The 22,184-nt window shown below is 39.5% G+C and overlaps 1 protein-coding gene across 1 annotated transcript in view; it reads right to left on the bottom strand.

Moving 5' to 3' along the window:
- Positions 1 to 4,755: 4,755 nt before the first annotated feature.
- Positions 4,756 to 22,184, bottom strand: part of SNX24 (sorting nexin 24) — an 84,840-nt gene continuing 67,411 nt past the window's right edge. The window contains exons 6-9 of the mRNA XM_008566516.1: positions 14,135 to 14,229; positions 12,608 to 12,640; positions 12,015 to 12,079; positions 4,756 to 6,275 (exon numbers count right to left, since the gene is read on the bottom strand). Of these exons, the coding sequence (XP_008564738.1) occupies positions 6,208 to 6,275; positions 12,015 to 12,079; positions 12,608 to 12,640; positions 14,135 to 14,229 (261 nt within the window). The 3' untranslated portion in view covers positions 4,756 to 6,207. The remainder of the gene's footprint in view (positions 6,276 to 12,014; positions 12,080 to 12,607; positions 12,641 to 14,134; positions 14,230 to 22,184) is intronic.

Here is a 22,184-nt window from a genome sequence, read left to right as displayed (position 1 = left end):
AGACCTGGGAGGAGGCTACTGCTAGCATGGAGCTTGGTTTAATCAAGTGAGATGGGAAAGTATTTTATAATTTATAATGTAATATAAAAATGATACCAGCTATTAATAATACTAGCTGTTTTCAGGTTAGAATATTCATGCCTGGTTTAAAAATGCACATAAATACTAACAGTTCTAACATGAGGCTGTTTAGGGAGTGGATTAGCCTGAGCTTTGTAGGTGAAAGATTCAAATACTGATGCCCTTAAAAACTGGTGGTCTCCGTCAAGCTATTTCACCTCTCTAAGTCTCATTTTTCTCACTGTGAAGTGGAATAAGAAGCATTCATTCCCATTTAAGATGCTGTGAAGCTTCTGTGGGGTAATCGGTGAACAGAATTAGGCCCAGTGCCTCTTGGACCCCAAATTAGTGCTCAATCACATTAGCTATTCCCTAAACAGCCTCATGAAGATATCTTCAATATCTTCTCCAATAAAATGAGGACACTAAAAACTACTTCATAAAGAACTTAATGGGATAAAATAGACAAAACCCTAGTCCAACAACATGTGACACTCAGTTGAAGCTCAGTACATAAGTATCTAAATGACAAACTGTCATAGTGAGGGACACCACTGATGTCACTGTAACTGCTGTTAAGAGTAATGAAGACAGAAAATGGTTCAAATTTTATAGGTCAGATTGACAATCACACTCTTAGAATACGAAATGAAATTTTTCTCTAGTAAATTACATATACTCCAATGGCTTAACAAAGTTAACATGCCCTCCATTCTTCACACAAAAAGTAAATGCCCCTTCACCCTCGTTAGCATCCAGTCTGTCACTATGTGCCGGCATGGACAGAAAACATAAGTGCTGCAGACATTTCAGTCTTGCGTTAGTGTCTGCTACTTCCTTGGGTTTCTGCTGCTGAATTCAATATCTACAATTACCATCAAGGATGAAAACCAAAACAAAGCCAAGATGAAAATGATTACTCCCAAGGAGAGTAGAGAGACTGCAGAAGACAGCCTTAACCACTGAACTTTGTACCTAATTCAGTAAAAAGGAAAGACTCTCCCTCGTAAATGGCCAAAAATTCCAGAAAACAAGGATTATGTCTCTGTTCTTTAGATGAAACTACTTCATGTTTCTATGAATTTGACTATTCTAGGTACCTCATATAAATGGAATCAAACAGTATTTGACCTTTTTTTGTGACTGGCTTATTTCACTTAATGTCTTCAAGGTTCATCTATTTTGAGCATTGTCAGAATTTCCTTCCTTTTTATCTGTACTGTTGTTGATGGACACCTGGGTTGTTTTCATTTTGGGGCTATTGTGAATAATGCTGCTATGAACATACAAATACCTGTTTGAGTCCCTGCTTTTACTTCTTTTGGGTATATACCCAGAAATGGAATTGCTGGATCAATGGTAATTGTTTAATTTTTTGAAGAATCATCATACATACCACTTCCACAGAGGCTGCAACCATCTCAGATTCGCACCAGCAAAGTACAAGGGTTCCAATTCCTCCACATCATCTCCACCACATATTATTTCCTGCTTTTTTGATGGTAGCCATCCTCGTGGGTGTGTCAGAATCCTTCTTAATACAGCACTCAGACAACTATTATTAACTGATCAAAACTGACAAGTGAGATAAAAGTCATTTGTTATTTCTAAAGTGTTATTATGATGCAAGGGAACTTCAAAACGTTCATGAAAAAATAGAATTAAAAGATAATACAAATCTTTCCATGAGCGTTTTGAAGTACCCTCGTATTTCTCTAAAGCAATTATGAGATTTGTATTTTTCAACATGAGCTTATAACTGTAGGATTTACCAGGTAGCGATGGTCATGGTGTTACTGGGGTTGTACATATGGCTATTTGAAATGGGGGCTGGGTTGAGTGGGTAAGACAGGAAACCAAGAGAAACAAAGGACACCAGGGCTGCCTATATGCAGAATGGCCAGGCAATGGAGACGAAGCATGACAGAGGCTCTGCATAAAACAGGACTGGGAGACGGTCTGAGGTCAGGTCCAGGGAAAACATCAAGTCTAATAACTAGGGGGATGGGGGAACGCAGGCAGTCTCCATATCCTGGCTTAAGTGGTGTATTAGTCCGTTTTGTGTTACCATAACAGAATACCTGAGACTGGGAAATTTATAAAGAACAGAGGTTTATTTGCTTATGATTCTGAGACAGCTGCATCTGCTGCAGGCCTCAGGCTGCTGCTTCTCATGGCAGAAAACATTGAGCAGCCGGCAGGTACAAGCAGATCACATGGTGAGAGGAAGCAAGAGAGAGAGAGAAAGGAGGTGCCAGGGTCTTTTAAACAACCAGCTCTTGCACCACATGGTGAGAGGAAGCAAGAGAGAGAGAGAAAGGAGGTGCCAGAGTCTTTTAAACAACCAGCTCTTGCAGGAACTAATAGAGTGAGATCTCACTTAGGTACCCCTCCCCCAGGGAGAGCATTAATCCATTCATGAGGGATCTGCCCCCGTGACTCAAACAGCTCCCAACACTGCCATATTGGGAATCAGATTTCCACATAAGTTTTGGTGGGGACAACATATCCAAACTCTATCAAGTAGTAATAGGATTTCTTTTCCTTTTCTTTCTTCTGGTTTCTTCCCTCTATCCTTTACCTATGCATCCATGCTTTGAATGATCTAGTTTTTTGATATTTCCCCAAGTGCAGGGTTCCAAGAATGACTCAGGAATACCATTCACATTGTGTCCATGTGAACACTACCTGGACTTGTGCAGTGTGCAACCTGCACAGCAATACAGGACAGCCATGCCCAATGAAACCCAATAGTAACACATTATGAAATATTATAAATGTGCATTTACACATCTGACAGTCTGAGTTTTTTTAATGAAAGCTTTTGCTGTTTTGACTTTATAATTGTTTTATGCAAATTAATAAAATATGTGATGATGTGTATGCGCATATATATGTAACATATATACACACAAAGTTATTGTCTATGGCCTTTTTATAATAGTAAAACGGAAAATGTCCATTAATACGGTANCAATACAGGACAGCCATGCCCAATGAAACCCAATAGTAACACATTATGAAATATTATAAATGTGCATTTACACATCTGACAGTTTGAGTTTTTTTAATGTAAGCTTATGCTGTTTTGACTTTATAATTGTTTTATGCAAATTAATAAAATATGTGATGATGTGTATGCGCATATATATGTAACATATATACACACAAAGTTATTGTCTATGGCCTTTTTATAATAGTAAAACGGAAAATGTCCATTAATACGGTACTGGTTAATTAATTATAGCAGATCCATACAGCTGTAAAAAGAAGAGGAAAGCACTTTATGTACTGATATGGAAAGACTACTAAGACATACCATTACATGAAAACAGATAAATGAGTATTGTATGCTACTGTTTTTGAAAAAGATGGGGAAATGGAGTATATGTACACTGAATGTACAATATTTGCTTGCATGTGGATGAAATATCCCTCGAAGTGTACGTACAAAGTACAGTGGTTCTCTGTGGGAGGGGAATTGGGTACACAGGAGATGGATAAAAGAAGAATTTTTTATATATCCTTTCATGTTTTTTAAATTAAATTTTCAACTGTGGGAATGTACTCCATCATCTTTCTGATGTGCATTCCTGAGCGGTAGAGAACAGAAAGCTACTGGCTCCATCCCAGACTCCAGTGCAGCTGGGGACAGAGAATAAGGTTCCATGAACTCCATGTACTTTGATGAGACGGAAATGGGTGAACAGCATCTTCCTGCTGCTTTAGGCTGTGGTTGCTGGCTAGCAAGGACATGGGTGTTGAGAAACAATTGTGGCACAGGTGTTGGCACCTGGACACTTTGTTCTAGTGCCCAGTCACCAGCTTCCTGGGTGCTGCTATGAGGCAGTTCTGGTGATAACATTTACTTCCTGATCCTACTTGCTGATTCCTGGATTGCAGCTACAGTGTTGTTCTTACCTCAACAACTCCACTAGCAGCCTCCTGACTCCCTGAATCCCTGTGTAAGGCACAGGCTGCACCTCCCCTGGCAGGTCAGCCTGGAGGCTGCTGGAGGTTCAGGAAGTTGTTCCTGAACACCCACCAGGAATTCACTCCTCTCACCCTCCTAACGATTCTGTAAGCGTTTTCAGCTTCCAATATTATAGTCCTTTCTGCTGAAAAGACCTACAGTAGTTTCTAGTTCCTGCAATGACCCTGACTGATTAAATTACATATTAAAAATTTAAATAAATTTTTAAAATGGAAGTCACTACTAAGAAAAAATTTAATTCTTAAAAAGGATTTCTTGATAAACATACCTCTGCAGATGCTTTGACTTTTTAAAAATTCTTTTTATCTTAATAAATCATCAAAGCTGAAAAGACCTACAGTAGTTTCTAGTTCCTGCAATGACCCTGACTGATTAAATTACATATTAAAAATTTAAATAAATTTTTAAAATGGAAGTCATTACTAAGAAAAAATTTAATTCTTAAAAAGGATTTCTTGATCAACATACCTCTGCAGATGCTTTGACTTTTTAAAAATTCTTTTTATCTTAATAAATCATCAAATATTTAATGTGTGTACAGGCTTAAAAATAGATGAGGTAATTTAATACTTATACAGTCAGATTAGAAATAAATGTCTATGTGAATATGTGAGAAGATTTGCATTTGTGTGTGCGTGTGTGAAGAGACAGACACAATTTGTATTCTCAATAAAATTCTAGGAGCAGAAGACAAATTCAAATATTTCTTGTTCTTTGTTTTTATTTAACTCAAAATAGCTAATAACACAAAAACATTTAAAAAATAACTCCAATACTTGCTTATTCCGTTAATTTTGGTTATGACACTTGATTATTTAGTTCTTGCTTGTTTCTAACATGTAGTAACATAATCTATCCTAAAACATATCTTTAAAAGTTTGCAGCAGGCTTCAACCCTGCATATTTAGATCCTAATCAAAAACCATGATATAGTTATTAGTTGGGATTTTAAATATTTTTCTTCCACACAGAATCTTATTAAAACTAATAACCATAAATAGGCTAGCTTTTAATTAGTTTTCAATGAAATGTCCACATACAGCATATATGTACAGGTAGCATATATGCTTTTATACTTTACTACTCAAAATATGACTGTCTATATGATATACAGTGGAGTTATATCATACACACATCTAACTTACATTAACTCAGTAATGAGGTCAGTGAAAAGGAACCCATAAGGACAGTGACATGAAATCCTGCAGCAATACCACCTATTCAATGCATGCACGCTTTTACGCAAACCCAAAGGGCGTCGTCCATCTGCAGCTCCTTTAGTCATTGTCAATTCACATCTGCCTCTTAGAGGGCAAGTGTCTCACAGGGCTACGTGTGTTTCTAGTGTTTACCTATATGTGCTTTTTATACAAAATGGCCCCCAAACACACACCAGCAACTTAATTTGCTTGTCAAATGAAGAAACACTCATTTCTTCCCACACTGGAGGAAAAACTGGTTGTGGTTGATGTAGAGATTTCCAATATTGTGCCTTTATAAAGGGCTTTCAAGGATTATCCTAATATCCCATTCTATCTTATCTGCTGATGTTAGAAGCTAACCCTTGGATATGATGCGACTCCACTGTAATGTAAATTAAAATGCCATCCCATTGTCAGTATAATTTAATTTCCAGTTTAGGTCCTTCCTCACATTTAGCATGGTGGATTTCTGTGACACTCTCCTGGTGCCAGCACTTCAAAAGGTACCATCACTGGCTGAGAAAATCTCATGGAGACGAGTAGTGTATTATAAGATTTGAAGAAAAAAGCTATCAAAGTCGATCAGTCTCAGTTTGATTCAGGATATGATTTTCAATTAGCAAATGGTGCGTCTGAAGCAGAGAGTAACTTTGTTCTGTTACACTCAGTGCTTCTAGGAATCCACTGTAGCCATCCTTTCATGGGTTTCGAAGTTGGCAGCTGCATTCTATTTCTTAAAACACTTGGCCTTAACCTGACCACGACCCTGATTCAGTTTCTATTTTTAAAAGCACCATTCTAATAGAAAGATCCCTGCCCCGAATTAAGCTAGGATGGTGAATTTTACCACTAGCTACAGCTGTTATGTCATAGAGTTTAGGTTAATTTGGTAGATATTGATTTCCTACGACTTTGAAACGTGCTTCAGCTTCCTTTAGCCACGTAGGATTTCTACCTGGGCTGTAGATGAGGGTAAAATATCCCATGGAGAACTCCTTCAATAACAACATTTGGAAAATCTGAAAAACAAAGAGAAAATGGGTTTTCTTATGTGCATCAATAAAATATAACTGCATTTCGTAGAATTTACCAAGGCAAGGCCCACTCTAACTCAGGAATCTGTACCACCACGCGGTCTGCCCTTGTTTAGGATACGCTATCAGTCATGCTGCTTCAGCCCAAAGCTGGTTTAGTGCACGGCCCAGTGCTGCAGGAATGCACGGCCAGATTTGTAGCTTATTGATTTAAGGGATGTTCTAATGGTTAATGCTGCTAGGCCCCAGCTCTTTATCTGAATGTTTTCTCACAAGGAAGATGGATTACACTGGCAATTCAATTTCTAACAAAATCTCAATATACTTGAAGGAATTCCAAGATTTCTACAGGGAATACTTTGCTGCAGTTTTTCCATTGTGGTTTACGGCAGCATTTAGTCCAAGTTGTCTTGAGTATACTTGGTCTATTACACTACCTTCCAGAGAGCAGTAAGATGAGGGCCTGTGTTCCTAACTTAAATGGGCAACTTTCTGACAAGAGCCGTCCTGACAAACATGAAAAATCAGCTACCTTTTTATAGGAGATACAAAGGAAACCCAGAGGGCACAGTATGTTGTACTACATTCCAGTTATCAGAGTAGATAAAATATGAATGGATTATTTGAATGGGAACCAATCTGTCTCGTGGTTCAAAAAGTTTAATTTCTAAACTACAATCTATACATAATTATACCAGGGACTATGCTAACGCTGAGCACTTTAAATAAATATAGTAGTTACTATGTAAGAAAATTAAGTGATCCAAAACTTTAAGATAAATATGTTCATTTATTAATCCAACCTCTATAGAGTACCTACTATGTAGAAACACGTAGAAGGGGACTGGGCCTCATCAGGGGAGGAAGAAAGGCTCTCAGAGGCAAGGACTAGGCAGAGGTTGCTAATCAGGTGGAAAGTCTATGGCAGTAGGAGCCCAGAGTGTCCAGAGACCTAAACGGAGGCCAGTTCAGTAAGAGCAGTGGGTGAGGAGGCAGTAGGGCAGAGCTGCCAAGCCACACCGGGGAAGAACAGACAGGCATTCTGGTTTTATCGGAAATGTGATGAGAAGCTATTGAAGGACTTTAAGCAGAGTGAGAAAGGAACAAATTGTGTTTGAAAAGGTGACTCTGGCTGTCATTTGGAGAATGGACTAAAGCAATCTCAAAGTGGACACAGGAGCTCAGTTCAGTGCAGTAGCTCAAGAGCCTGAATGATCATGGTGGGATGGAGAGGAGTGGAGGGATCCTAGAGAAATGAGGGATGGGACCTGGTGCTGGAGTAGATGTGGCTAGTGAGGGAAAGGGAGGACGTCTCTTGGGTTTTCAGCTTGCATAACCAGACAGGTGGTGAGAGAAGACCTGGAATGGGAGTAAAATAGAAGATGATCAATTCAGTTTTAGACTTGTTGAGTCTGAGTCACCCTTGAGATTTTCTAAAGGGGAAGTCCAGTAAGTAGCTGGGTATAATGACAAGTTCACCTCAACAAACGTTTATTGAGAGGCCTCTGTGTCCTGGATCAGTCACTTCATAGCTGTGTGACATTAGGTGAGTTATTTATGTCTCTGTGCCTTCCTTTCCTCAATTATGAAATGGATTTTACAACAGTACCTACCTTCTAGATTGTTGTAAAAATTGATGAGTGAAACAAAGCTTAGACATGAACCTGGCAGACAGTAAGTACCAGCTATTATTATGTACCAAGTGCTGTTCTAATTATCAGAAACAGAAGTAAATAACATTCCCTGTCCATGCCATGCCATGCCATAGGAAGACAAGCAAATGAACAAATAAAATATGTTTTAAAAATACCTCCAATACATGAGGATCCAGTTACTTTTTGGTTAACAACACTGGTTTGTTAGTGTATGCCCGATATGAAGTAACAGTTTTCATAAAACATATCTTTAAAAGCTTGCAATGAGCCTTACACCTGTATATCCACAACCCACTCAAAATCAATGATTTAACTAAGTTAATTTTAATTCTAAATATATTTCTTCCACATAGAAGTATATTAAAACCAATAGCCATAAATAGCACTACTGATTAATCTTCAACAAAATGCCTAAATAGGAAATATTACATGAAAGTAGCATGTATGCCTTCATTCTTTACTGTCCAAAATATAAAAGTCTATTTGGAGTTTAGTGGAATTACATCATAAGCATAGTTAGCTTAAATATATGCAACTAAATAAGGTGAGCAATAAAGAATGAAAAGGAAAGTAATATTAAGTACTGTGGGTAATTCTACAGCACTGTTAATACGTCAAGCAGAGGTTTAAGGGCAAGGAAAACAATCACGCAGGACACAGGTCTAGAGAGGGGCAGGAGATGGGAAAGTGAGGGAAGACCCTGAGTGTAGGCGCCACTGGAGCCAAGACAGGAATGAAGGGGCGAAGCCACCAGCTGGGAGGGTACCTGCGAGCAGGGCACTCCCAATGGGGGACGCGGCAAGTACTGAGGCCTTGTGTTCATCGTCCTCCAAGAGCTGAGCTTATACTGGATGCTGGAGTTTTAGAGGGTAAGTATGACAGAGGGAGAAAGAGAAAAGGAGAACCAAGGCAAGACAGTGTGTGAGCATTACAAGGAAGAAGCAAACAGGCTGCTCTAATAAAAAGTGAATGGGATGGAGGTATTTTATAAGGTCCACCAACTGATCAACGACAAGATAAACAGGTTGTTTTTTCTTTTTTCTCATCTGTTCCACTTCACTTTAAACTTTGCACTGTGGCTCTATCATATTCATGATTTAATACAATGTCCATTATTGCATGAATTATTCAGCAACTGTCCTTGCCTTTGTTTCCCATTGACAGGTACTGAGAAGGAATGTGACTCCGGGTAGGGTGGTTGATAATTTTGCTGGTTTTCATTAATTTAATAAACATTATTTGTGAAGCTAAAAATAAAGTGTATGGGGTAGAGGCTGCTTTAGAGAGAGTCAGCAAAGGCCTCTGATGCTGGGACACTGAACATGGGACTGAAAGAGGAGAGAGCCCACCAGGTGCGGAGAGAGGAAGAGCAGGTGCCCTGAGAGGGAGGGAGGTCACCTGCATGAGGCCCACGCAGAACTGCGGGGCGGCTGCAGCAGCGTGTGTGAGGGGTCCCGGCAGACACACGAGCCAGGGCAGGCCATGGAGGGCCTCATGCAAGTGCCTGGAGCTCGCGGGATAGGGCCAGATGGAAACACAGAGCCGTGACTCAGCTGCATGCACCAGGTAGTCAAGGCCAACAGCAAGGAGATTATTCAAAAGAAAGCGTTGTGAGAAGAGGAGGCGTCTGTAACAGCCTTCGAGGGAGCTGCCAGACACCAGAAGAAAAGTGGGAAAGCCACATGGAGGCAGTGTTTGAAGGAGGAGAAAGTGGTTGGCGTGTCTGAAGTTGATGAGAGGCCAAGAAAGATGAGTACTGAAAACTGTCTGTAGAGTTTAGCTGCACTGAAGTCATTGGAGACCTTGGCAAGAGTTGTTTTGAATTCCCAGAAAAATCAAACCAAAGACCAAAAAGCACTTGCTTTTCAGTCTGTTAAGAGGGTATTCTCTCAAATTCTGATGTTGAAAGCAAAGAAGATAATGTTCGATTATTAGCATTTTATAAGAGGATAATGTTTAATTGTCAGGACATTAAAGACAGACACTCCTCTGACTTTGTGAGGGTCAGTATATGTGTAAAGATATTTCCATATTCAATATCCTCTAGAATAATAACCTCGACACCTTGCTATGAGGCCTGACACAAAAGTTTCTCTTTAAATTAAATACTGAAGATTTGCAAAAATATATCATTAGTATATCATTCTAAAACAACAGGAATCTGATTTATAAAACAGGATTAGCCAAAATTCCAAGAAAACAGATCTGCTGACCTGCCCTCCCATACCTGGTTTCATGCTACCCATCAAACCTGTGATTTCCATTTACTCTCAATCAGGAATCCCCATATTTGGCAAGTCTTCATCCACACTACCATGCTCCCAGTGATACATCCTTTTTACTCGTTCTAGCTCCAGACATTTGACCCTGACGCTCTTTCTCAGAAAGTTCCTCCTGTTCTTCATTGTCAAGCTAGGTGCATAGCACACAGTAGGTGCTGCTCAGTAAGCTGGGTGAATTGGATTGAAGGGTCATTAAATATCTTCCCCTTTCCATCAAGTATCCTGGCTGTAATAGTCATTAGTGATCATTCCACTCTACACTTCTGCAGGAATTTCAGTCAGATGCATGAAATATCTGAGCATAGCAATACCTGGAAAAAGTCCTTTTGGAGCCATTTTTAAAGATAATAAGAACACATTGCAAAACATCATTCGTTTAATCTAGGTTTGACAGGCTGCATTATACTATTTGTTAAATATTTTAACATAACATGCATATTTGTTAGACATGGGAAGCAAAAGCTTAAAAGAAGCAATTATTTCTCACTTAAAGGATTTTATAGAAAAACATTATGAGACCATGTTTTTATATAGCAAAGGCAGCTCTCTGATCAGGGTGCTAGGAAGGGTGCCTTAGTGGAGCAGGGCTGTGTCCTGGATGCCCTTCTTTCAAGTGATAGTGCAGTGGGTGATCTGAGTACACACACCCTTGCTACAGAAAACAGTCCCCTTTCTCTGCTGCTGCTAAGGTTTTATTGTCAGAAACTAGGAATGGTTTCAACGGATCATTTATCTATTGCTATTTAGTGACTCTCAGAAACAAAGGCTGAAAATTCACTATAGGCAAAGAGCACAGAAAGAGAATGCAGGCAGCAAGGGATCCATCCAGCAGCCATCTGAGACTGGGCAAATCAGGGACCTCCCCGAGGTCATTCAGCCCATGATAATACCTGCCCTGCCTATTTCATAAGGTTGTTAAGAAAATTAAATGAGATAATGTCTGAGAATGTACTCATAAAGAGCTGCATAAGAACACTTTGAGAGGGACTCTGAGGAATTTTAATTTCTTTCTTTTTTTTTTTTTTCCTTTTTGTCTTTTTTTTTTTTTCGTGTCTGGCAACGGATCGCAACCCTCAGTGTCGCGCCCGTACCGGACCGGGACCGGCAACGGGATCGCAACCCTCGGTGTTGCGTCCACACCTCGCTCAGCCAGTGAGCGGGAACCGGTCTGTATGTGGGATCCGAACCCTCGGCGGGAGCGCCACCGCACTCCCAAGCGGCGCACTGCAGCAGTGCGCCACCGGGCCAGCCCAGGAATTTTAATTTCTTGGCACAGAGAAAGGACTTAGACTAAAATATTTATTATAGTTATACTTAAATCAATTAATTGTATTTAAAACATACAACCTTAAAATATATATATTCCACCATCAAAGATGCTATAATCTAAATGGAAATGAAGATATACCTGCAATGTATATATACACACTTCGGGAAAAAGAATTTTAAAAAAGGACAAGAGTCTTGAATTCAAATGCTGACTTCTGGATAAAAACAAGCAAATGTTAAAATAACACCACCAAAAGTATTAAAGACAATAAATACCATTCTCCCTTATTACTCTAATTCAAAATAACCTGATATAGAGAAAGAAAAATTACATTTCCTCCTGAAAGGCCGGCCCCAATTAAAATTCTAAATGTCTCTTACACCAAGAGCACTGGTTTATTGGCAGATTATTAAGCCCTGGACCAATGTCACTCTGTTAGACCTGTATTAAAAACGTGGTTTATGTGGTGCAGGGTCAGATCAGTACAGAGCTGTTAGCAGATGACAGGTTTGATTACCGCTGGCTGCAGGCAAGATGTATGGATCCCTGAGGAACAGCAGCACTGGCTGGTGGGACAGTTTGCTGGAAAGGTCAAGAACAGGCATGTCAGCATCAGGGGACGACGGTAAACAGAAAACACTACAAACTAGCTTTGAGGGGATCAAACTGCGGTGCAGGGACATCTCCAGGTTTATGTATCTAACGGTGTGAGTGAATAACAGCAGAGGGAGAAGGAACGAACTGGGCCCGCGCTCATCTCCTAAACACTGCTTTGTGGAATCTGAAGCAGATATACGATCTATACAATAAATCATCGCTGAAAAGTGCTTTCTTGGAAATCCTGTAGTATGATTATTGATAAAACTGTATTCTTATTACTCATATGAAACAAGGTAGGGCTCTTAGGTGCATTCCTTCACTACTAATTGTAACTGCTTACTCCTGTAACTCCCTATCAAATATTTATCATCTTAAAACCGGTTTCTTAACAGAGGTTTGCAAGAAAAACATGACTTGAAACACTTATACCATGGGTAACTAAACATTTAACAAAATCATACTCTTATTCTAGGTCTGTGTAACTCTTGATTGACGAATATTAGTTCTTACCTTGACTCTTCAGATTCTGTCTCATCAAAAGATCTGAAATTTTTGTAAAAGGAAAGAAAAAGACTTTATAAGCTGGGTCAATGTTTGTGCCGACAAGGAAAAAATAGCCAGTATTCTTAGAGCACTGACTTGGGAAACATGCTTTTAAAAAAAGATGTGTGAGTTTTCACTGAGCCATAACATGGCGAATGCCTCGTCCTAAGAAATATTCTTGGATTTCAATTTTCCTGAAAATCACTTAAAAATCCTAAGGTTTTGTTACTGCTTTTGGGCTTGGAAAATGGAGAAAAGATTTTATTCACTATCATTGCAATGTTTCTTCTTAAAAATACATGAACATACACAAAGCCTAACCTCCCAGGAAACACACACAAGTTGGAACAGAACACACTGACAAATTACTGCTTTTGGGCTTGGAAAATGGAGAAAAGATTTTATTCACTATCATTGCAATGTTTCTTCTTAAAAATACATAAACATACACAAAGCCTAACCTCCCAGGAAACACACACAAGTTGGAACAGAACACACTGACAACACAGCTTATTCAGGAAGTGTAGTGTATCATTCTTGCTCTGGGGTGAGTGGCAAGTGGCCTTGAATAAACAGTGCCAGTGAGGAGAGGTGACAGGTGCTGGCGGCCTCTCACCCAATGGACGGCTGGGGTTTAACATGGCTTTAGTTAGTGTGGTTTCTTCTTCACGCAGGTCTGGAGGCAGCAAAAAGAAAAAGAAAAAAAATGGGTAAAACCCTTTCCCTTGCTTGTATTCACAGAAAGTTTGTGATGACTTGTTTCTCTGTAAATGGATTTACTATGCCAGGGACACTGCTGACTGCCTTCTGAGGCTAGCTCAGTCCAAGTCATGTGCCTGTAGCTAGGCAAGTATCTTGTTTAAGAATTAATTCTTTAGGAGATCTTTTTCCAGTTGCTGGTGATATGAAATTTCTTGTTCCTCTTAGAATCTGCCACCTGGCCATGAGAAGTTCCTGAGGAAGAGCAGCGGGAGAGTGGTAGAAAAAGTTGTACGATGGAAGGCCCAGGTTCTGCCAGTTACAAGGTGAGAGATCTTGGGACTTAATTCCTGTGTCTCTGTTTGCTCAACCATAAAATGAGGGGAGTTGAATCAAATCATCTCTAAGGTCATTGATAGCTTTCAAACTATATGAACATGTTCACCAAGGAGATATGGACCTTGCTCAAGTACCCACAAATAAACAAATTAATCCCCAAATAGGTTGTCTAGATTCATAATTCCCATCATGCAACATCACTCCATGTATCAACATAGTTCCTTAAATCTAAACATAAATTACTGAGCCTTGGCCATTTGGCTGCAAGAAGGGGATGAGGACTCGGGAGGGATTTTTTTCTACTACAAGCAGGGGGCGAGTGCGTGCCATCCCAAGCCAAAAGAATGGGGTGTCCAGGCAGGCCCTTCCGGCACCACTCTGGGATATTTGTTAGGCCAATCTGTTATTGAACAGTAACTTAAAACACACAGCCTTTATGTAAACAACAGTTCTTACCCACAACTTTCTGCCTTTGGTAGAGAGGGCAAGTGTCGCACATTGAGGAAATCAAGAAACAGTTTGGGAAGTTCTTCATTTTCCAAAATGACAGACTGTGAAAGAAGAAAACAGAATTAGAAACTGAAGTGAAGTTTGCTAGACGATCAATCAAGAGAACTATTTCAAAAAGTCATAACCATCCATCAAAGTTCTTACCAGCAACATCACTTACCATCAGCCTGAGGACTGGTCCCCATTTCACCCACCAAGAACTAAAGCTGACACACATGTTGTGCAGCATCAGCAAATGCTGCATTTTATCTATTCGTTCATTCAACCAGCATTTATAGAGCACCCACTATACACTCTGGTAGCCGACTAAAGGACAAGACAGTGGGGAACTAGGTAGACATGGTCCCTGCCTTCACAGATTCTAATTCACAGTGAATATTTCAAAACCTGGGAACATCAATAATACCGCTAAGATATATAAATCAAATTTTCCTTACTGAGTGATAAAGTGGTCTCAATACATACACATGTATATCTGCACAGGAGACCACTACTGTTTAAGAAATACTATAAATGGTTTTTCTAACTGAAGATTTAGGCAAGACCCCTCAGCTATCACCTGTTTTGGCATTAAACTGCCATTTATAGTCATTTGGACAGCTCCACTTAAAGGATCAGTAACAACTTTACCACTAAGTATAAATCTGTGTATATACTGAAAAAAATCTATAGAATTCTTCCTTTTAGGGAGCTCTGTTAAATAGCTGGCATAAAGGCATAACCATGTCAGTACTCAGAAATCCAAATTATGCAATTTCCAGGAGAAATCTGATAGAGGACTACAGAGTGCATTTTCATATCTACATATTTTCAAAGTCTGCCAGGGTGTGTGAACTGACTGCACTCCCCTTTTTTCCAAAAATTGTGGGAGAAAAGCATCAAAGATTGTATAAGAATCTCTGATATTAAGGTAGCTGTTCTTAAGAATCATTTTTCATAACTTATTATGGGTAAATTTTTTCTAATAAGCACATGTTTAAAGAACAGTGAGAACTGATGGTGAAATATCATTCACTCAGCTTATCAGGAACAGCTATGTAAGCTGATCTATAACAAACACCAAGGTCAAGGGTTTGGATCCCCATAACAGCCAGCCATGGCCGCACCCCCCCAAAAAAAAGATACATAACAAATGACAAAAGCAAGGTCAAATGATATGTCTTTTGCATATACATAATTCTATATAGCATCTTGTTTTTAGCCATAATTTACATTCCGAATTGCCCCCTTTCTCATGAGTCTTTGGAATACTGTTACCCAGCTGAGGATATACAAATGGAGTGAGCGACTAACAGGCTGCCAGCCCTACCGGGCTGACCTACGCTACACGACACCAGTGCTCGCTCACCTGCTGTTCCGTCCCTGTGAGGGTCATCTGGAAGGACAGCTCTGCCTGGGGCTGTTACTATTCCTTATACAGCCCACTAAACCCACTGAAGCTCAAGAAAAGAAAAGTATTCAGATGTTACACTTTATTCATTTAAATAAATATTTACTGGGCATCTATTATGTTGGGCACTAGGATGTAGCAGTGAATACTACGGGTCCAGTGAAGTGTGGGCTGGTGCAGAAGACTAGCAGTAAACAAGTAAACACACACACATAACAACAACTTCAACTTGCCTTTGAATGGAGTAATATAGAATGGAAATACTGTACTGCTCTCTAAATGTCTTCCTATCAACCCTTCCATTCACCCACCCTTCCAGTAACAACAACTTCAACTTGCCTTTGAATGGAGTAATATAGAACGGAAATACTGTACTGCTCTCTAAATGTCTTCCTATCAACCCTTCCATTCACCCACCCTTCCATCCATCCACCCACCCATCCACCCATCCATCCATCCATCCGTGAGTGTGCAGATACATATAATTCTTGCTCTTTTCCTGATATAAAAACAGAAAAATGAAGAGTTCAGGAAATAAAAGGGGTGGGGGGAACCTTTGCCCAGAGGCATAATTTCATTACTATTTCAGTTAATTTCCTTCCAATCATTTAACCTTCACCTAAATTTTTACCTACACAAGAAAATTTTGGGGTGCTCAGAAGTTATTTCAGTGCCTAGAACTCCTCACACATATGAAACTCCAAAAGATTTTTACAATGATTATCAAGTTATTTTTAGATAAATGTTTAAGAGGATGATATAATACCCATTTGAATAAAAAAGCTTACTGTTGTAACAAATACAGAGCTATTCAACCAGGCAATAGCTTTAATTATCTGTACAAGTGGTAGCTTTCAGATTAAAAAAAAAAAATGGGGGAGGGGGAAACATTCTTATCTCCACCCCCACCTTTTTAAAATAAATTAAATCAATAACAAGTGTGGGACACTTTTAATGACCTGAACTACTTAATTTCCAGGATCTTTAGACATGTCATCCATCACCGCAGTATGGAGGAAGACATCTCTTGAGTGTTCAGGGGGTTACTTTAGTTTTATTAATGCAAGATTTAGGGAATTTTAACAAGGTGAATTGTTTATTTGCCTTGACAGATTGGCTTACAATGCACTGGCTACATCTACGGAATGATCATTAATGACAAAAGACAGGCAAAAAGCTGTTTACACTGCAGCACAGGGATGGGAATTAATCCTGCTCAGCCTCCCCAACAGAGTTCTCCAAATAGATGATCACATTGTTTTAGGTAAGATACACTGGCAGAAAGGGATACAAAAAACTCCAGAAATTTGTGAGTATTTATTTTTCTTAAATGCTCACTGAGTATGCTCAAATAATATTTTCCATAAAACAATGACCAATATGTACTTTAGGATTTATAATTATAAAGAAGGCAGCATTGGGGGGTTAGTTAAGAATTTGGTTGTGTGGGCAGGAATATTTCCTAAACTCTGCGAAGTAAGCTTATAAGAAAAGAATTCTTAATTCCAAACAGAGATAAAGTGTAACATAGTAGAATTTACCTAATTTAATATATTACGTACAAGTGAAATGACTGTCATTAATTAGTACAGAGATGCAAAAAAGGAATTAAATTAGTTCAACCAAATCTTTCTGTTCATAAACATATGATCTCATCCATGAGGGACTGAACAGTGAAGTGGAGCCTTACAACTGTTCATTTACATCTTCTTCAGTTTCTTGAAAGCTTTTGCTCAGGAGGAACCACCCTTTCTGAAAGCTTCACGTTGGGTCATCCCATACACTCAGGACCCTAGTCTGGTTTAAATCACCCAACTTTTATTCAACACATAAGCTCTTAATTTTAAAAAATTACGTTTTGAGTATCAAAGCATATCTCCCCATTGTTTTAGATTACTTATCTTTATTTTTGATTAATCTTCAATGGTTTAGTCCTGTTCATGATATAGAGGGGTAGTGTGGTATAGGAAATATGTGGGCTTCAGAACAAGAACTGGGTTTGAATCCCTCCTCTGTCTACCTTAAAGCGTTGTTGTGAGGATTAAATGAGATGTCTCCAAGAGTCTTTGGTACACAATGAGCATTCAATAGATTTTAATTCTCCTTCTCTTGTGTGTTTTTGTTGTACCAATTCCCAACAACCTATTTTATCTGTTTTGGAAGTTTGGATTACTGTCCAACTAGAGAACACAGCTTCTTAGTCCACTATGACTCATGGATCCTTTCAAAAATCAGATAAAAGCTGAGTATCTTGATTGCTGAAAAATACACATACATATATAACTGTGCTTTCAGTGGCAGAAGGTTCACAGACCCCTGACTGCCCAGCCAAGGACACCTGCTCTTAGCTCAGACGTGGCAGTGACACTGCTGGGCACACTTTTCACTTGGCCTAGAGCCGGAGGCACTGTGGGTCTGTGCTGCATGCCTGCTCCCCAAAGGACGTGCTGGTCTTCCTATTTCAGTTTTCCACCTCTTTGTCAATTAGAACCCCACTAGAGTATGTGCTGCCCCACCATTGGAATGCATTAATACTTTCAGCTCTGGGCTGCAGTTGAAAATATTTGTTTGGCAGTAAGACTATCATGGTAGAAGATTCTCTCTGACACACCAAAATCTACTGCCACACCGATTCTAGAAAGTAGTTCATATTCCTGGTTTCCGTGTCTTCTGTATATAACTCTATATAACACAACAATCAGTAGAGGGGGAGGGTTTCCAAAGTTACCAAAACATTAAGGAAAATATGATTTTCACCTCCATTACTGTTGGGTCACAGCCCAGCTGGTGAAGCACTAGAATGCTATACATGCTATGAGAGGGGCATTTTCAACTTCCAGGCAGTGGTGGGTCCCAGGCCCAGTGCTGTCTAACTAATTACCTAGTGGCTCTGATGTCCTGATGCTGCTCATCCCTTTCCTGGATGCAGGTTGGCATGCATGCCACAGCAACCAATTTATGCAGTAAAACATCAGAATTCAAAATGAACCTGACAAGTGGGAGAAAAAGCTAGAAATAAATCCCATTACATTTTACAGTTATAAGAACTGAGTGAAAGACTGTAAGAGGCAGAATTAATTACCCAGATGCAAGACAGAGAGAGGAGCTGTTTACATCCAAGTGCTGTGGGTCTCCAGCAGGAGGTCAGCAGGAAGCGCTGCTTCTACAAGGTGTCAAATGAGCTGAGCAATCCTCCTGCTCCACTTAATGCCATATTATCAAGCCCCCAAAGAAAGAGAAATAAGAACAAGCCTTGGAAGGGCTGGAGGCAAGCAATGAAAACAACTGAAAGACTCCAAAATAGTTTCCACAGAAAAAGCTCATCCAATAGTGGGTAGCAGGCATGGAATGAGGCAGTGGAGGGCCAAAGGGATAGTGATCTTTAATCTAACTAACCACTCTGTTAAGGAGGGTGGCCACTGGCTACCCGGTATTTTCAAAGCTTCTGGAACAAGAAGAAAGTACTGTCAAAACCAGCAGGGAAGGAATCTATCTCTAATTGAAGCCGCCTGTGCAATAAAGCTAGCAAAAGGGGCACACGTATGGGAAGAATAGGCATGGAAGAATATCTAAATATCCTGGGCTCTGTAATACATGCAGATTGAAGATGCTACAGAATTAGCAGAAAAATACACTAAAGAAATTTCCATCCAATTTATCACTTAGGGATACAGTAGACTAAAAATCAGGCTATTATTAAGATGCACATAGGAAATGGGGTTAAACCAAAGAACCGTAACAAGTATGTGATATACTATGTGACATACTTTGATATTACTACACCCAACTCTGATACATATTAAAACTGGGCAACTGAGTGTACTTTGTAAGAAGCAAAAAAATTTTTATACAATATTATTCACTTTCATAAGAATAAATGACTTTCCTTAAGAGACCAGATATTCCTTCAGAAATACCACTCTAAAAGATAAATGGAGAAAATCTCATACTCTATAAGAATATTTACAGAAAATTGCCTGAATGGGGCAGAAAAACAACAGCATTACTACCAGCAGCCCCTGCAAGTTCAGTGTTTACTCTAGGAGAAATGTCTTCTTTATTGAAAAGGTGCAATTATCATCATGTAACACAAATCACAAAATCCCGATTTTTCTACCTTATCAGCTTTATAAAATCATGTTCCCAAAGGATACCATTGATTAGTTGCACATGTTCTTTCCATGACATCCCAAATACTTAATTGTCAGTTATCTTTTCTTCTTCAGTAAGTAAAATGTAGTCACAATATTATACAGGGACTTGTTCTGCCTTAACCTTCGCAAGATGCCATCATGCAGTGGAAAACACTGGTAAAATATCACAGGATAACGCTGCCCGACAAGGGAGACATATAAACACTGTAATGATTTCCCACGAGTTTCCATTTTAGAAAATTGTCACTAAGGCGAGCATAAATGGTGACACATCTCCACTGAGGACACGGTGAAATCGAACGCTGGCATTCTAGTTAGGTTCAAACCTACCCAGCAGCCAATTATAACAGGAGCGGAACATCTTGTTGAAAACTTGGACAAGACCACTTTGCTAACCTTCTAAGATCACTGCACAAAGCTGTGTTGTTTTCGCTGATTTGGTCCTTTTATTCTCTTTTTAAAACATTAAACGCATATATACACACACACACACATTTCTTCCCATTGCCTATCAAGGTTATTACAAACTGTAGGGAACCTCTCTGTCATAAAAGCCAGGGTACTGAACTAAGTCAGGAGGTTTACAAGAGTCCTTTAAGCCCTTTTCCACATTTCACCTAGTTTGGTTTGAAATGTCCAATTGTTGGGTGGCAAAGTTCACCACGACAGTTTTTCCTCTTTTCACCAGGAAAGATGCTTCATACCATACCTACTTCAGAGGTGCGGCTAAGAACAGGAGGGAGAAAAATCAATACCTTTTCACTGCAGTAAGAGACCGCAGTGTCACTGTCCCCCAGGACCCAAACCTCCTAGCTCATGGAAGCTTTGCACAGTCCTCAGTCTACTTAGCCACTTCCCAGTACTTGGTCACAATTTCATAAAATGAGCCACAGTAAGGTTAGCAAAGAAACACTTTTAAAAAAAGGGGGGTGGGGGGGACAGCCAGTAAATAGATCTTAAAAGGATCCTGACCACCTAAAAAATAAAAATCAAATGCTCTTCTAGAGCACCCACAGCACCATGCATCCCTCTCTTTGTGTGTGACACCATTCCCAAGATGTGTCTACCCTGTGCCTTGGGAAAAACTGCACTGATAGAATTGAGACATCTGCTATGATTTCACAGGGCTTTACAAACTGTCTTACAAGAAATCCAAGGACCTGCACTAAAAGCTGAATGCTGAAAAAGGCCTATTAAAAACAGTAAAGAACCTGTGCAAGGAATTAACGTAATGTGGCTTAAGGAGATTTGAAGAAAGGAATATCAATTCTGATAATGTGGCTAAAAGGACAAAACTAACAGAACATTAGAAACTGGAAAATCAACCATCTTTTAAGCTATTTTAATATCAAAACTTATGCTTTGTGTGCTTCCAGAATATTTATTTATATAAAAATATTTATTTAGCACCTACGAAGTACAAGCACGGTGCTGGGGAGACAATGGTTAGCCAAACACGGTCCTGCCCTCCCGTGGCTTACCATCTGGTGGGAAAGACAGGTGGTGTTCAAATAATCACAATGACTGTGAAATTACAAACTGGATTAGTACCTTGAACAGAAGTAGCTAGTTTCCTTGATCATTAGTAATGGAGCACCCTTATTAACCTGTGGGGAGAAGGAAAGTTTCCCCAGGGAAGTGATCTTTGAGCTAGCAACTGAATAACTGAATTAGGGTAAAGGGAGTGGGATATTCCAAACATAAAGCACAACTTATTCAAAGGCCTGTGGAAGGCAGAAGCATGACATTAGAAAAACTGAAAGAAGGCCAGAGAAAATAATGAAGCTGAGCAATAAAATGGGAGAACCTGAGCTGAAGAGGTTGGGCAAAGCTTCTGGGTCATGTGAAGGATTTTGTTTTTTCTCCTCTGTGGATCGGTGGGCCATCAGTGATCTGATGTGGGTGGGTGGCAGGTGGGGTATCTAGATATACAGACATGATCTGATTTGTGTGCTGACTACAAATGGAGCAGTGGTAGCATTCCTCAGATCCAGTGACCATGTATTAAATCCTCTTTTTGGCTGTCTCTAAACTACTTCCTAACCAACCCATTGTGTTCATTTTAATAACAATATTTTTCATTTCATATTTGGTTCTTTTCCAAATCTGCCTGTTCTGTTTTTCTTAGATTCTTGATCTTTTTCTATGCCTTTGATTATTTTAAACATTTTTATTTTTTGGTTTCCATTAAATTATTCTTCTACTCGAAGTTCTTAGGTTCTAATCCTGCTGTTTTTTGTGTCTGTTAACTGTAACTCAGAGTGTTTATTTTCTTCTATGTTTTATAGTTTTGGTTCCTGAGCTCATCTTCAGCAGGGCTTTGTCTATGGGAATCTACTACAGGCCAGGTTCAAGGTATGCCCTACCTAAGTGGTTTTGCTTCTGCTCCTAGGAGGCAGTTCCCTAACTGGGATATTAGGGATAGAATCAGCTTTGAGCCAACCATTACATT

Source organism: Galeopterus variegatus, unplaced genomic scaffold (genome assembly GCF_000696425.1).
Source record: "Galeopterus variegatus unplaced genomic scaffold, G_variegatus-3.0.2 Scaffold249, whole genome shotgun sequence".
Taxonomy (NCBI): domain Eukaryota; kingdom Metazoa; phylum Chordata; class Mammalia; order Dermoptera; family Cynocephalidae; genus Galeopterus; species Galeopterus variegatus.
Note: the sequence above shows the minus strand (reverse complement) of the source record. Positions and strands in the feature narration are given on the sequence as shown.